Raw genomic sequence first — 17,788 nt, forward strand, 5'->3', positions numbered from 1 at the left:
CTATTGAAAAATTAGCCTATAGGCTAGGTTCATATATGAACTAGCCCAACCTCGTACCCAGGGTCTTTACTCGTGGGGAGAAAAGACCCTGGTTGCCGCTGGTCACGTGGCCTATAAAAATTGCATCGCCTCAGGGGGTGTGGAGAAAGTATCATATTACATGCTTCCACTTGTTAGCTGTCATTTCTGCTGTTTTCGCCATGTTGGAATACATTGCCTTTTTCTCGTGCTTGGAATTTGCGGTTTTAAATAGTTTATATAAAAAAATTACCTTAAAACCAAAGCAAGTTATCTGTCTTGAGAGTATTTACTTGCAAAAGGATGTTATGTGCGTTTTACCAACGGGATATGGAAAATCTCTGATCTTCCATCTTACGCCTGTACTGTTGTTCGCGAAACATAAATTGCGCGGTTCTAGTTCGAAATCGAGTATTTCAACGGAACAGATAGATTCAATAGTCATCGTTGTATCGCCTCTTAATTCCTTGACGAGTGACCAAATATCTCGCTTAAGTACGAGTGGAATCCGAGCGTCCGTTTTGAATGTGAAAGAGCCGAGAAGTCGGGAACTTGATTCTGACGAGGAATATATGAACGATTATGTAGATGTCGATTTCAGTCTGTGCGAAGAGAACAATTTACGTGTTGGAGCTTATAACATTGTTTTTGCGCATCCAGAGACTTTGATTTCCAGTAAATATGGACGGGAATTATTGCTGAGCAATATCTACCAAGAGAATGTTGTTGCTATTGTCGTAGACGAGGCTCATTGTATAGTGGAATGGTTAGTATTTTGAAAAATGAAAATTCCAATATTAGTAAACAGATTTTCTAGTATACCATGTGTAAAATTTGGGTAGCCATCTGGAAAAAAATGGATGCTTCACTAAACAAATTCTATGATATTTTTGTTTCGTACTGTAGGGGAAAGACTTTAGGAAAGATTACGGAAAACTGGGAGTATTATGTGCATTGTTCCCAGATGTCCCATGTCTTGCCATGACTGCAACAGCTAATAGGATGGACATGAAGGCTATTCAGGACTCACTTGGATTGAAAAATTGCATTTCTATTGTTGCCAATCCAGATAGGAAAAATATTTTTTACAGTAAAATATTTCGATCTGGACAAGACATTGATGCTGTCAAGTCTATTTTGGAGCCAATTGCAATTGGTCTTCTCCAAGAAAAGAATCAATATCCTTTAACAATTCTGTATACACCCTTAAAGATATGTGGATTTGCATATAAATTGTTTGAGCATATTCTTGGTCCCCAACAGTATTACCCTCCAGGTGCTAAACCAACCCCATCAAATAGGTTGTTTGCTCAGTTCCATGCACCACAAACTGACCAAATGAAAGAAGAGATTTTGAAACAGCTTTGCTCAAAAAGAAGTATTATTCGGGTGGTTTTTGCAACTGTTGCCATTGGAATGGGTGTGGACATACCTAATATACGTCAGGTGATTCATGTTGGACCTCCATATTCAGTCAAGGCATATTTTCAAGAGACTGGGCGTGCTGGAAGGGATGGCAAGCCATCAACAGCTAGCCTATATTACAATAACAGAGATATTGGTAAGAAGAGTTGATATGCAAGACGATATGCGTAACTTTTGTTCGAGTGAGAATGAGTGTCTGAGAAAGTTGCTGTTAAAGTCTTTGGACTATGAACAAAGTACTCTTTGCAAGCCATTACACCTTTGTTGCAATGTGTGTGAGGAACATTGTACATGCACTATGTGCTTATTAGAAACTTCAGAATCCGATTAAGCTAAAATGTATTAAGTGTATAAATGTATAAATAAATATGTAAATATATATATACAGCTGCTGTCATTAATATTGTCCAAATCAAGTATATCAATATACCTGTCATGTGACTTATTGGTATGCACCAACTCGAGTGTGCTTGATATGTAAATGTATGAAGCACCCGCATAGCAGATATATTTACATAGCAAGCACACTCGAGTTGGTGCATACCAATAAGTCACATGACAGGTATATTGATATACCTGATTTGGACAACATTAATGACAGCGGCTGTATATATATATACAACCTTTTTGACAACAACTGTAATACTAAAAGTATTAAATTAAATTATCTTATATGTAACAAAGTTTAATATATGGCATAATACATATAAGTCTATTTACACACTAATGAATCCAGTGAAACCACTGAGTCCCAATGCACCCCAGACAGACCTTACTTTAGTATTTTACGGTAGAATATATCACTCAACAACAGAACAGTGCCAGTGCCAATGAGTATATCAATCTGGCATATGTGTACCATGGTTAAATTGTGATATGGGTAGTTTAATTGTATTAGGAGGTGATGGGTTTCAAATGGTTCAGTCTCAAATAATTTCCCCCAAATATAGCAATAGTACTTCTGCAGGTTTTCCCTTATGTTATTGTCTTCATCACTAAACCTCATTTTGGTGTAAAGCAAATATATTGCATCACGTAAGTGTTGCAGGTAAAGACAATAGCATAAAAGAAAACACTGCACAAGTGCTATTATAATGTTTTTATTTTAAAATTAATCATTCAGTTGATTGTTCTCTGTCATCAAACACTGGGTAATGCATGAGAATGTTGTTCTTATGCCTGTCAATCCATTCCTTGAATTTTTCTTCATTGAATGAGTGTAGTGGATCACACGAGATATTTCCAAATGTCTCAAACATCCTACCCTCTTCCTTCCTAAATGGTCTTAATGCCCTCAAATCTTTCCCTATCAGTTGTTCATCATCAGCTGACGACTTGTGTGTGTGGCCTGATGACTTTGGTCGAATATTCACCTGACCTTCGAATGCCTCCACAATTTTCGAAACTCCTCCTGATGCTTTGCTTGCCCTTTCGATTGCCTTTTCAGTTTTGTTAGCCCCCATAGAACGAATCAGTTTTTTCATCTCGCAGTTGCGGTTCTCTTGAAATAGATCAATTTCAATGTTCTTTCCATTCCCACCTTTCCAATTAACAGTAGCAGCCCATTTGCATCTATGGGCTTCAGCTTCTGATAAGAGGACTTTGGTTTGCAAAATATTGATGAACATTTCAATTGTAAACTCATTAAAACCAGAAGTGGAAAAGAAATGTTGTAACAGCTGCTTTCTTAACACACACAGGTACTCACCATTACCTGTTGCAACAGCATCCTTTATATCTGCCAGCAGAAGGAATGACTTCAAGATGTTTATACTGTAGGCCCAAACACCATCAGTCGTCTCATCATCACCAGATAACGTAGTCTCATCATCAGTTGCCACAGTCTCATCATCACCAACAAAAACATACTCATTGAGGAATTTGTCCAGGGTATTGTTGAGGTAGCTCTTCTGGTACTCTTCACTGAGAACATAAACACTATGAGGACCGTTTGCTGTTGGCTTGTGTTTTGCATCACCCATTTGGAAAAACTCCAAAAGGGCTTCGATAACAAAACACTTACCAACACTGAAAAACAGCTGCTCACAATCCTCATAGTGTTTGACATCAGCTGTAACATTTCTCCTGTTTAGCTTTTCCCTGAAGAAGCGAAGTGTACCCTTTTCCCTTCCAGAATTGAGATATAATTTCTTAAAAACAGTCTGAAAAGCAGTAAATGAAATATTAGAAGACAAATATTCCAAGGACATACCTGTTTAGTATTCGACACAATCTACCCAATTGCAGTACCAGTGTTGATACATTAATTTTGCAGAGACCAGTGTAAATCATGGGTGCAAATAAAACTACAGGCGCAAAATAATTTATAGGAGTAGACAATTATACACTACAATACCTTAAGATAACTTCTCTTCGTATGCCAGTCAACAATGCAAAAGGGATAGAGATGATCCAACCTCTGCTTGGCTGAATGGCACCCAGCACGTAAATCTTTTGCCCCAGCAAATCTAACACGGGTGAGTTGATCTCCAAAGCATGGTACTTTCACACCATGCAATGGATCACTCTCAGATGCAGCTGGTGGGACATGTGAGGCAGGTTGATCAGGTCTTGATGTTGTTCCAATTGCAGGTGTACTTTCACAGTTTTCTTCAGGCTCTGGTGCACACAGTCCAGCTGATGAATATATTTCACGAGTCCACTTCTCAAGTTGGTCCAAAACATCAACACAGTCCGAGTATTTCTTTTCATCTTTCATAAGTACTGGCATTGTGACAACCTCAGATTTTTCGGATAATTCTTTGGAATAAACACATTTGGTGGTTTGAGGGGTAAATGGTTGAAACATGGCGAAGGATGGTAAATGTTCAAACAAAATTTTGGCAATGATGACCTGGTACCGACTTCGTATCTCTTTTAGCTCTGAATCATTTACAGCCACCACATCCCTGGCATTGATTTTCCTGAGATCCTGCTGTGGACCAGAGTCAGAAAAGCCTTGGTCTGGTACTCGATTAAAGACAATACTGGAAGCAACTGCATGAACGCTACGGTTTTGAATATCCTGCCTCATATCATGTGCTTTTTCTTCCCAGTCGATATTGTCTAATACGTAGACAAACTTGTAACCAGACTTCACTAGCTCTGTGGCACGGTCAAGTAAATGTTTTCCAACATCGTCAAGGATCTTGTACTTTTTGGTGGGCTCAAGACATAGCCCATATTTATTCAATTTGGCAATACACTAAATAACAGATGATCAAAAAACAAATGTTGAATTCTGGGGAGAAGGTACAAAAGAATCAGGAATCACATACAAGGCTACAAGATCAGTTGTCAATCATTCTAAAACAGGTACAGCATTCAATAAGAATGCAAATTCAGAATTTTTGGTTCTAAATACACAAACAGAATTGAATGGTAATATTTAGTTAAGTCAGCTGTTAGTGTTACAGTACAATGAAGGACATGATGAGCCTGTGGTAAAATAATTTCAGTATTACCTGACTACATATGCTAAAAACCCTTTATTTACTAAACACTTGTAAATCCTAACCATGCATATGGCATATCCTATCAGTGCATTGGTGATCTCGTTCATTTGGCCACACATGCACAAAATTGATTTAACTGCCTGGCAACTGCCTAAAGCTAGAAGCCTAAGCAATTTTATTTACAGCAGTTAAGCAGAATTCATTGTCTCATAGCAATTTTTCATACTGTTGATGTGGCTCCAATATGGATAGTTTTAATCAGAGGGCTTAATTAAGTATTTAGATTACTTTATATTCATAACATATTTAACAACACAAAAAATTACTTGGGCATGAAAATGTAATGACTTACATTAACAGATGCTTGACCTTGTACCAACAAAACCGAGTTTATTCTCTGAATTCTACTCAATTCATGGCATCTTAAGAACATTATGATGCCATAAATTAAGCAGATGCCAGGATTCTTCTTCCCCGGATAGATGCTGCTTTCTATCAGAGATAGCAGTATTTTGTTCACAACTGGACATCTGGTTGCCATCTCTTCTAACACTTCCGACATCCAACCCTCATCTGACATACCATCATAGGATATTTGCCTGAGAACAGATGGTTCACTTCTTCTGGCAACCTCAATCAATTCTTGATTTGCCTTAGCCAAATCCAATAATTCACCTTCCTTTAAATAGGCAAATTAGAATATATTTTAAAAGATATCAATTTCGAAACATTTCACAATAAATTAAAATTACTATGAAGTATGAACCAAATATAGATCTTATTATTCATGACCATGATTAAATATTAATCATTTGTGAATATCACGCCTCATTAATAGCGCTAAATATTCTACAAGAAAAATATCAAAATACTAGAATTAAACAGCATTACACGCAAAATAAAGAACACTTACTTGTGAAGGTAATGTTGTAGGACTTGCGCTTTCAGAGGTAGCGATGTCAAAATCAATACTGCGTCGACGCGTAATCCCAGTTGCTCGAACTTTGGGTGCTGGTTTATCGACCGACGGCGATATCTCAACACAACGTTTGGCACGGATTTCTTCTTGTAGTTGTTGCTGCGTTTCGTAAATTGTTTTCTTTAACAGTATAGCAGTTTTTAGTCTTCTCTCACATGGCCGACAGATCAAGTGCGGAAGGTTGCTACTTTGTGGCAACTTATCGCCGAAAATAGTCTCAACGTCACGTAAAATCGCGACGTTAGAGTCCCGAAACAAACCTTTACAATGCCTCGGATCACCAACAGAATTACAGAGTCTGCAGCGCGAGATATTGACCGACGATTTAGATGGATTCTTGTAGTACTTTTTTGGCGTGCCTTTACTAGCCATTGGCGAAAACTGAATGAGTATTCTTTTGAAATTTGATCTAATTCCATGATTAACATGTAACTTAATACTCCATTCTTCTGAGGCCATGACAGTGTTATTGAATTGCAATAACACAAAATCTTCAAGCGTGAACTATGTATATTTTTTCTTTTTGCGAAGGACAAAACACAATACTACGAGGAAAATTTTCCGATAACAAACGTACGCTCCTCTCCCACCCCTCCCACAGGAAAATTTCAATTTAGCACCCAGAATCTGGGTGCCACGTGACCAGCGGCAACCAGGGTCTTTTCTCCCCACGAGTAAAGACCCTGGGTACGAGGTTGGAACTAGCCATGTTATTTTTGTAGAATTACAACAAGCGTTGATACAATTATATAAGGAAAAGCAGTGTCGTGGTAATTTATCGTAATTAACACATATTATTTTTACCTGACAAAGGTACTCTGGAATTTTGTGTTCGGCCTCAAATACTTTTTTGCATATTTGCGCCGTGATATGTGTGTTTTAATGTATATCACTGTACACAATGCGTAATTTTTTGATAGGAAAAGGAAGATTTGCGGGGAAATGTTTAAGATTTTAAAAAATACTGCATTGGAAAGCAGCTTCTTGATTAACCTAGATAATGGGGTTTGGTAGATTGCGCCGTAGTTTTGATTAAAGCCTTTGGATTGTAATTAGAGAATGATATTGACAATTAGCCTTCAAAATTGCTCTTCTTGATTGTCAGTTATTTAAAACAAGTCTGGACATAGTTATATCACGAAAAGTATATTGTCTCGGTAGATTATCCTAATTATTAACACAGTCTATATTTACTTGACAGGTTGTTTCTGGAATTTTCTTTTCTGGTCCCATTATTTTTTTTCTTATTTGCGCTATGATTTTTGCGTTGCATTTCACTTTACTGGAGACAATGTACACTTTTTTGATACGAAAAGAAAAATTCGCTGGGAAATGTGTAAGAGTTTCAAAAAGACTACGCTGGAAAAAAGCTTATTTTCTCACATAAATAATTGGCTTTTTGGAGATTGAACCATAGCTTCGAATGAAGACTTTCGATTGTAGTGATTGCTATTGAAATATTAGCCTATAGGCTAGGTTCATATATGAACTAGCCTTTTTATTGTTGCAGAATTACAACAAGCGTGGACACAATTATATAAGGAAAAGCATTGTCGTGGTAATTTATCGTAATTAATAGGAATACAAAGGTATTCTGGAATTTTGTGTTCGGCCTCAAATACTTTTTTGCATATTTGCGCCGTGATATGTGTGTTTTATTGTATATCACTGTACATAATTCGTACTTTTTTGATAGGAAAAGAACGATTTGCTGGGAAATGTTTAAATTTTAAAAAATACTGCATTGGAAAGCAGCTTCTTGATTAACCTAGGTAATAACGTTTTGTAGATTTCGCCGTATTTTTGATTAAAGCCTTTCGATTATAACTAGGGAATGATATTGACAATTAACCTTCAAAATTACTCATCTTGGAAAATTACGGTGGAAAACAGCATATTTTTTCACATAAATAAGTAGCTTTTTGGAGATTGTCAAGGGTATTTTGCAATTTTGTGTTCGGCCTAAAATACTTTTTTGCATATTTGCGCCGTGATATGTGTGTTTTATTGTATATCACTGTACACAATGCGTACTTTTTTGATAGGAAAAGAAAGATTTGCTGGGAAATGTTTAAGATTTTAAAAAATACTGCATTGGAAAGCAGCTTCTTGATTAACCTAGGTAATGGAGTTTTGTAAATTGCGCCGTAGTTTTGATTAAAGCCTTTGGATTGTAATTAGAGAAAAATATTGACAATTAGCCTTCAAAATTGCTCTTCTTGATTGTCAGTTAATTAAAACAAGTCTGGACATAGTTATATCACGAAAAGTATATTGTTTCGGTAGTTTATCCTAATTATTAAAACAGTCTATATTTACTTGACATGTTGTTTCTGGAATTTTCTTTTCTGTTCCCATTATTTTTTTTCTTATTTGCGCTATGATTTTTGCGTTGCTTTTCACTTTACTGGAGACAATGTACACTTTTTTGATAGGAAAAGAAAAATTCGCAGGGATATGTGTAAGAGTTTCAAAAAGACTACGGTGGAAAAAAGCTTATTTTCTCACATAAATAATTGGCTTTTTGGAGATTGAACCATAGCTTCGAATGAAGACTTTCCATTGTAGTGATTGCTATTGAAAAATTAGCCTATAGGCTAGGTTCATATATGAACTAGCCATGTTATTGTTGTAGAATTACAACAAGCGTGGATACAATTATATAAGGAAAAGCATTGTCGTAGTAATTTATCGTAATTAATAGAAATACAAAGGTATTCTGGAATTTTGTGTTCGGCCTCAAATACTTTTTTGCATATTTGCGCCGTGATATGTGTGTTTTATTGTATATCACTGTACACAATTCGTACTTTTTTGATAGGAAAAGGAAGATTTGCGGGGAAATGTTTAAGATTTTAAAAAATACTGCATTGGAAAGCAGCTTCTTGATTAACCTAGATAATGGAGTTTTGTAAATTGCGCCGTAGTTTTGATTAAAGCCTTTGGATTGTAATTAGAGAATGATATTGACAATTAGCCTTCAAAATTGCTCTTCTTGATTGTCAGTTAATTAAAACAAGTCTGGACATAGTTATATCACGAAAAGTATAATGTTTCGGTAGTTTATCCTAATTATTAACACAGTCTATATTTACTTGACAGGTTGTTTCTGGAATTTTCTTTTCTGTTCCCATTATTTTTTTTCTTTTTTGCGCTATGATTTTTGCGTTGCATTTCACTTTACTGGAGACAATGTACACTTTTTTGATACGAAAAGAAAAATTCGCTGGGAAATGTGTAAGAGTTTCAAAAAGACTACGGTGGAAAAAAGCTTATTTTCTCACATAAATAATTGGTTTTTTGGAGATTGAACCATAGCTTCGAATGAAGACTTTCCATTGTAGTGATTGCTATTGAAAAATTAGCCTATAGGCTAGGTTCATATATGAACAGGCCATGTTATTGTTGTAGAATTACAACAAGCGTGGATACAATTATATAAGGAAAAACATTGTCGTGGTAATTTATCGTAATTAATAGGAATACAAAGGTATTCTGGAATTTTGTGTTCGGCCTAAAATACTTTTTTGCATATTTGCGCCGTGATATGTGTGTTTTATTGTATATCACTGTGCACAATTCGTACTTTTTTGATAGGAAAAGAAAGATTTGCTGGGAAATGTTTAAGATTTTAAAAAATACTGCATTGGAAAGCAGCTTCTTGATTAACCTAGGTAATGGATTTTTGTAGATTGCGCCGTATTTTTGATTAAAGCTTTTCGATTATAACTAGGGAATGATATTGACCATTAGCCTTCAAAATTACTCATCTTGGAAAATTACGGTGGAAAACAGCATATTTTTTCACATAAATAAATAGCTTTTTGGAGATTGACAAGGGTATTTTGCAATTTTGTGTTCGGCCTAAAATACTTTTTTGCATATTTGCGCCGTGATATGTGTGTTTTATTTTATATCACTGTACACAATGCGTACTTTTTTGATAGGAAAAGGAAGATTTGCTGGGAAATGTTTATGACTTTAAAAAATACTGCATTGGAAAGCAGCTTCTTGATTAACCTAGATAATGGAGTTTTAAAAATTGCGCCGTAGTTTTGATTAAAGCCTTTGGATTGTAATTAGAGAATGATATTGACAATTAGCCTTCAAAATTGCTCTTCTTGATTGTCAGTTAATTAAAACAAGTCTGGACATAGTTATATCACGAAAAGTATATTGTTTCTGTAGTTTATCCTAATTATTAAAACAGTCTATATTTACTTTACAGGTTGTTTCTGGAATTTTCGTTTCTGTTCCCATTATTTTTTTTCTTATTTGCGCTATGATTTTTGCGTTGCATTTCACTTTACTGGAGACAATGTACACTTTTTTGATACGAAAAGAAAAATTCGCTGGGAAATGTGTAAGAGTTTCAAAAAGACTACGGTGGAAAAAAGCTTATTTTCTCACATAGATAATTGGCTTTTTGGAGATTGAACCATAGCTTCGAATGAAGACTTTCCATGGTAGTGATTGCTATTGAAAAATTAGCCTATAGGCTATGTTCATATATGAAATAGCCATGTTATTGTTGTAGAATTACAACAAGCGTGGATACAATTATATAAGGAAAAGCATTGTCGTGGTAATTTATCGTAATTAATAGGAATACAAAGGTATTCTGGAATTTTGTGTTCGGCCTCAAATACTTTTTTGCATATTTGCGCCGTGATATGTGTGTTTTATTGTATATCACTGTACACAATGCGTACTTTTTTGATAGGAAAAGAACGATTTGCTGGGAAATGTTTAAGATTTTAAAAAATACTGCATTGGAAAGCAGCTTCGTGATTAACTTAGGTAATGGCGTTTTGTAGATTGCCTCGTATTTTTGATTAAAGCCTTTGGATTATAACTAGGGAATGACATTGAAAATTAGCCTTCAAAATTACTCATCTTGGAAAATTACGGTGGAAAACAACATATTTTTTCACATAAATAAGTAGCTTTTTGGAGATTGACAAGGGTATTTTGCAATTTTGTGTTCGGCCTAAAATACGTTTTTGCATATTTGCGCCGTGATATGTGTGTTTTATTGTATATCACTGTACACAATGCGTACTTTTTTGATAGGAAAAGGAAGATTTGCTGGGAAATGTTTAAGATTTTAAAAAATACTGCATTGGAAAGCACCTTCTTGATTAACCTAGATAATGGAGTTTTGTAAATTGCGCCGTAGTTTTGATTAAAACCTTTGGATTGTAATTAGAGAATGATATTGACAATTAGACTTCAAAATTGCTCTTCTTGATTGTCAGTTAATTTAAACAAGTCTGGACATAGTTATAATTATCACGAAAAGTATATTGTTTCGGTAGTTTATCCTAATTACTAAAAAGATTTATATTTACTTGACAGGTTGTTTCTGGAATTTTCTTTTCGGTTCCCATTATTTTTTTTCTTATATGCGCTATGATTTTTGCGTTGAATTTCACTTTACTGGAGACAATGTACACTTTTTGATACGAAAAGAAAAATTCGCTGGGAAATGTGTAAGAGTTTCAAAAAGATTACGGCGGAAAAAAGCTTATTTTCTCACATAAATAATTGGCTTTTTGGAGATTGAACCAGAGAGCTTCGAATGAAGACTTTCCATTGTAGTGATTGCTATTGAAAAATTAGCCTATAGGCTAGGTTCATATATGAACTAGCCATGTTATTGTTGTAGAATTACAACAAGCGTGGATACAATTATATAAGGAAAAGCATTGTCGTGGTAATTTATCGTAATTAATAGGAATACAAAGGTATTCTGGAATTTTGTGTTCGGCCTCAAATAATTTTTTGCATATTTGCGCTGTGATATGTGTGTTTTTTTGTATATCACTGTACACAATGCGTACTTTTTTGATAGGAAAAGGAAGATTTGCTGAAAAATGTTTAAGATTATAAAAAAAAATACTGCATTGGAAAGCAGCTTCTTGATTAACCTAGATAATGGGGTTTGGTAGACTGCGCCGTAGTTTTGATTAAAGCCTTTCGATTATAACTTGGGAATGATATTGACAATTAGCCTTCAAATTTGCTCTTCTTGATTGTCTGTTAATTAAAATAAGTCTGGACATAGTTATATCACGAAAAGTATATTGTTTCAGTAGTTTATCCTAATTATTCACACAGTCTATATTTACTTGACAGGTTGTTTCTGGAATTTTCTTTTCTGTTCCCATTATTTTTATCTTATTTGCGCTATGTTTTTTGCGTTGCATTGTACTTTACTGGAGACAATGTGCACTTTTTTGATACGAAAAGAAAAATTCGCTGGGAAATGTGTAAGAGTTTCAAAAAGACTTCGCTGGAAAAAAGCTTATTTTCTTACATAAATAATTGGCTTTTTGGGGATTGAACCATAGCTTTGAATGAAGACTTTCCATTGTAGTGATTGCTATTGAAAAATTAGCCTATAGGCTAAGTTCATATATGAACTAGCCATGTTATTGTTGGAGAATTACAACAAGCGTAAATACAATTATATAAGGAAAAGCATTGTCGTGGTAATTTATCGTAATTAACACAGATTATTTTTACCTGACAAAGGTATTCTGGAATTTTGTGTTCGGCCTCAAATACTTTTTTGCATATTTGCGCCGTGATATGTGTGTTTTATTTTATATCACTGTACAAAATGCGTACTTTTTTGATAGGAAAAGGAAGATTTGCTGGGAAATGTTTAAGATTTTAAAAAATACTGCATTGGAAAGCAGCTTCTTGATTAACCTAGATAATGGGGTTTGGTAGATTGCGCCGTATTTTTGATTAAAGCCTTTCGATTATAACTAGGGAATGATATTGACAGTTAGCCTTCAAAATTACTCATCTTGGAAAAATACGGTGGAAAACAGCATATTTTTTCACATAAAAAATTAGCTTTTTGGAGATTGACAAGGTTATTTTGGATATTTGTGTTCAGCCTCAAATATTTTTTGCATATTTGCGCCGTGATATTTGTGTTTTATTGTATATCACTGAAACAATGCGTACTTTTTTGATAGGAAAAGAAAGATTTGCTGGGAAATGTTTAAGATTTTAAAAAATACTGCATTGGAAAGCAGCTACTTGATTAACCTAGATAATGGCGTTTTGTAGATTGCGCCGTAATTTTGATTAAAGCCTTTCGATTATAACTAGGGAATGATATTGACAGTTAGCGTTCAAAATTACTCATCTTGGAAAAATACGGTGGAAAACAGCATATTTTTTCACATAAAAAATTAGCTTTTTAGAGATTGACAAGGGTATTTTGGAATTTTGTGTTCGGCCTCAAATACTTTTTTGCATATTTGCACCGTGATATTTGTATTTTATTTTATATCACTGTACACAATGCGTACTTATTATAGTAAAGGAAGATTTGCTGGGAAATGTTTAAGATTTTAAAAAATACTGCATTGGAAAGCAGCTTCTTGATTAACCTAGATAATAGGGTTTGGTAGATTGCGCCGTAGTTTTTATTAGAGCCTTTCGATTATAACTTTGGAATGATATTGACAATTAGCCTTCAAATTTGCTCTTCTTGATTGTCTGTTAATTAAAACAAGTCTGGATATAGCTATATCACGAAAAGTATATTGCTTCGGTAGTTTATCCTAATTATTAACACAGTCTATATTTACTTGACAGGTTGTTTCTGGAATTTTCTTTTCTGTTCCTATTATTTTTTTCTTATTTGCGCTATGTTTTTTGCGTTGCATTGTACTTTACTGGAGACAATGTGCACTTTTTTGATACGAAAAGAAAAATTCGCTGGGAAATGTGTAAGAGTTTCAAAAAGACTACGGTGGAAAAAAGCTTATTTTCTTACATAAATAATTGGCTTTTTGGAGATTGAACCATAGCTTTGAATGAAGACTTTCCATGGTAGTGATTGCTATTGAAAAATTAGCCTATAGGCTAAGTTCATATATTAACTAGCCATGTTATTGTTGGAGAATTACAACAAGCGTGGATACAATTATATAAGGAAAAGCATTGTCGTGGTAATTTATCGTAATTAATAGACATACAAAGGTATTCTGGAAATTTGTGTTCGGCCTCAAATACTTTTTTGCATATTTGCGCCGTGATATGTGTGTTTTATTGTTCATAACTGTACACAATGCGTGCTTTTTTGATAGGAAAGGAAAGATTTGCTGGGAAGTGTTTAAGATTTTAAAAAATACTGCATTGGAAAGCAGCTTCTTGATTAACCTTGGTAATGGCGTTTTGTAGATTGCGCCGTAGTTTTGATTAAAGCCTTTCGATTATAACTAGGGAATGATATTGACAGTTAGCGTTCAAAATTACTCATCTTGGAAAAATACGGTGGAAAACAGCATATTTTTTCACATAAAAAATTAGCTTTTTGGAGATTGACAAGGGTATTTTGGAATTTTGTGTTCGGCCTCAAATACTTTTTTGCATATTTGCGCCGTGATGTGTGTTTTATTGTAATACACTGTACAGAATGCGTACTTTTTTTATAGGAAAAGGAAGATTTGCTGGGAAATGTTTAAGATTTTAAAAAATACTGCATTGGAAAGCAACTTCTTGATTAACCTAGATAATGGGGTTTGGTAGATTGCGCCGTAGTTTTGATTAAAGCCTTTCGATTATAACTTGGGAATGATACTGACAATTAGCCTTCAAATTTGCTCTTCTTGATTGTCTGTTAATTAAAACAAGTCTGGATATAGTTATATCACGAAAAGTATATTGCTTTGGTAGTTTATCCTAATTATTAACACAGTCTATATTTACTTGACAGGTTGTTTCTGGAATTTTCTTTTCTGTTCCCATTATTTTTTTCTATTTGGGCTATGTTTTTTGCTGTGCATTGTACTTTACTGGAGACAATGGGCACTTTTTTGATACGAAAAGAAAAATTCGCTAGGAAATGTGTAAGAGTTTCAAAAAGACTACGGTGGAAAAAAGCTTATTTTCTTATATAAATAATTGGCTTTTTGGAGATTGAACCATAGCTTTGAATGAAGACTTTCCAGTGTAGTGATTGCTATTGAAAAATTAGCCTATAAACTAAGTTCATATATTAACTAGCCATGTTATTGTTGGAGAATTACAACAAGCGTGGATACAATTATATAAGGAAAAGCATTGTCGTCGTAATTTATCGTAATTAATAGACATACAAAGGTATTCTGGAAATTTGTGTTCGGCCTCAAATACTTTTTTGCATATTTGCGCCGTGATATGTGTGTTTTATTGTTCATAACTGTACACAATGCGTGCTTTTTTGATAGGAAAGGAAAGATTTGCTGGGAAATGTTTAAGATTTTAAAAAATACTGCATTGGAAAGCAGCTACTTGATTAACCTAGATAATGGCGTTTTGTAGATTGCGCCGTACTTTTTATTAAAGCCTTTCGATTATAACTAGGGAATGATATTGACAATTAGCCTTCAAAATTACTTATCTTGGAAAATTACGGTGGAAAACAGCATATTTTTTCACATAAATAACTAGCTTTTTGGAGATTGACAAGGGTATTTTGGAATTTTGTGTTCGGCCTAAAATACTTTTTTGCATATTTGCGCCGTGATATGTGTGTTTTATTGTATATCACTGTACACAATGGGTACTTTTTTGATAGGAAAAGCAAGATTTGCTGGGAAATGTTTAAGATTTTAAAAAATACTGCATTGGAAAGCAGCTTCTTGATTAACCTCGGTAATGGCGTTTTGTAGATTGCGCCGTAGTTTTGATTAAAGCCTTTCGATTATAACTAGGGAATGATATTGACAGTTAGCGTTCAAAATTACTCATCTTGGAAAAATACGGTGGAAAACAGCATATTTTTTCACATAAAAAATTAGCTTTTTGGAGATTGACAAGGGTATTTTGGAATTTTGTGTTCGGCCTCAAATACTTTTTTGCATATTTGCGCCGTGATATGTGTGTTTTATTGTATATCACTGTACACAATGCCGGCGTACTTTTTTTATAGGAAAAGGAAGATTTGCTGGGAAATGTTTAAGATTTTAAAAAATACTGCATTGGAAAGCAGCTTCTTGATTAACCTAGATAATGGGGTTTGGTAGATTGCGCCGTAGTTTTTATTAAAGCCTTTCGATTATAACTTGGGAATGATATTGACAATTAGCTTTCAAATTTGCTCTTCTTGATTGTCTGTTGATTAAAACAAGTCTGGACAAAGTTATATCACGAAAAGTTTCGGTAGTTTATCCTAATTATTAACACAGTCTATATTTACTTGACAGGTTGTTTCTGGAATTTTCTTTTCTGTTCCCATTATTTTTTTCTTATTTGCGCTATGTTTTTTGCGTTGCATTGTACTTTACTGGAGACAATGTGCACTTTTTTGATACGAAAAGAAAAATTCGCTGGGAAATGTGTAAGAGTTTCAAAAAGACTACGGTGGAAAAAAGCTTATTTTCTTACATAAATAATTGGCTTTTTGGAGATTGAACCATAGCTTTGAATGAAGACTTTCCATTGTAGTGATTGCTATTGAAAAATTAGCCTATAGGCTAAGTTCATATATGAACTAGCCATGTTATTGTTGGAGAATTACAACAAGCGTGGATACAATTATATAAGGAAAAGCATTGTCGTGGTAATTTATCGTAATTAACACAGATTATTTTTACCTGACAAAGGCATTCTGGAATTTTGTGTTCGGCCTCAAATACTTTTTTGCATATTTGCGCCGTGATATGTGTGTTTTATTGTATATCACTGTACACAATGCGTAGTTTTTTGATAGGAAAAGAAAGATTTGCTGGGAAATGTTTAAGATTTTAAAAAATCCTGCATTGGAAAGCAGCTACTTGATTAACCTAGATAATGGCGTTTTCTAGATTGCGCCGTAATTTTGATTAAAGCCTTTCGATTATAACTAGGGAATGATATTGACAGTTAGCGTTCAAAATTACTCATCTTGGAAAAATACGGTGGAAAACAGCATATTTTTTCACATAAAAAATTAGCTTTTTAGAGATTGACAAGGGTATTTTGGAATTTTGTGTTCGGCCTCAAATACTTTTTTGCATATTTGCGCCGTGATATGTGTGTTTTATTGTATATCACTGTACACAATGCGTACTTTTTTTATAGGAAAAGTAAGATTTGCTGCGAAATGTTTAAGATTTGAAAAAATACTGCATTGGAAAGCAGCTTCTTGATTAACCTAGATAATGGGGTTTGGTAGATTGCGCCGTAGTTTTGATTAAAGCCTTTCGATTATAACTTGGGAATGATATTGACAATTAGCCTTCAAATTTGCTCTTCTTGATTGTCTGTTAATTAAAACAAGTCTGGACATAGTTAGCTATATCACGAAAAGTATATTGTTTCGCTAGTTTATCCTAATTATTAACACAGTCTATATTTACTTGACAGGTTGTTTCTGGAATTTTCTTTTCTGTTCCCATTATTTTTTTCTTATTTGCGCTATGTTTTTTGCGTTGCATTGTACTTTACTGGAGACAATGTGCACTTTTTTGATAGGAAAAGAAAAATTCGCTGGGAAATGTGTAAGAATTTCAAAAAGACTACGGTGGAAAAAAGCTTATTTTCTTACATAAATAATTGGCTTTTTGGAGATTGAACCATAGCTTTGAATGAAGACTTTCCATTGTATTGATTGCTATTGAAAAATTAGCCTAAGTTCATATATTAACTAGCCATGTTATTGTTGGAGAATTACAACAATCGTGGATACAATTATATTAGGAAAAGCATTGTCGTGGTAATTTATCGTAATTAACACAGATTATTTTTACCTGACAAAGGTATTCTGGAATTTTGTGTTCGGCCTCAAATACTTTTTTGCATATTTGCGCCGTGATATGTGTGTTTTATTGTATATCACTGTACACAATGCGTACTTTTTTGATAGGAAAAGAAAGATTTGCTGGGAAATGTTTAAGATTTTAAAAAATCCTGCATTGGAAAG

The 17,788-nt window shown here is 34.2% G+C and overlaps 2 protein-coding genes across 2 annotated transcripts; one reads left to right on the forward strand and one right to left on the reverse strand.

Annotated features, from left to right (window-relative positions):
* The first annotated feature begins 326 nt into the window (after positions 1-326).
* LOC114541921 (ATP-dependent DNA helicase RecQ-like) lies at positions 327-1,593 on the forward strand. The gene is made up of 2 exons (XM_028561716.1): positions 327-785; positions 925-1,593. Exons 1-2 carry the CDS (start codon positions 327-329, stop codon positions 1,591-1,593), a joined length of 1,128 nt encoding a protein of 375 aa, XP_028417517.1.
* Positions 1,594-2,338: 745 nt separating this feature from the next.
* LOC114541922 lies at positions 2,339-6,326 on the reverse strand. Its single transcript, XM_028561717.1, has 4 exons — positions 5,812-6,326; positions 5,251-5,577; positions 3,800-4,648; positions 2,339-3,605 (listed from the first exon to the last, which is right to left on the reverse strand). The coding sequence occupies exons 1-4, from the start codon at positions 6,247-6,249 to the stop codon at positions 2,559-2,561; spliced, it is 2,661 nt and encodes an 886-aa protein (XP_028417518.1). The 5' UTR covers positions 6,250-6,326; the 3' UTR covers positions 2,339-2,558.
* Between the last annotated feature and the right edge of the window lie 11,462 nt (positions 6,327-17,788).

This window comes from Dendronephthya gigantea, unplaced genomic scaffold (genome assembly GCF_004324835.1).
Source record: "Dendronephthya gigantea isolate DGI-Jeju-01 unplaced genomic scaffold, DenGig_1.0 000322F, whole genome shotgun sequence".
In the NCBI taxonomy this organism is placed as follows: domain Eukaryota; kingdom Metazoa; phylum Cnidaria; class Anthozoa; order Malacalcyonacea; family Nephtheidae; genus Dendronephthya; species Dendronephthya gigantea.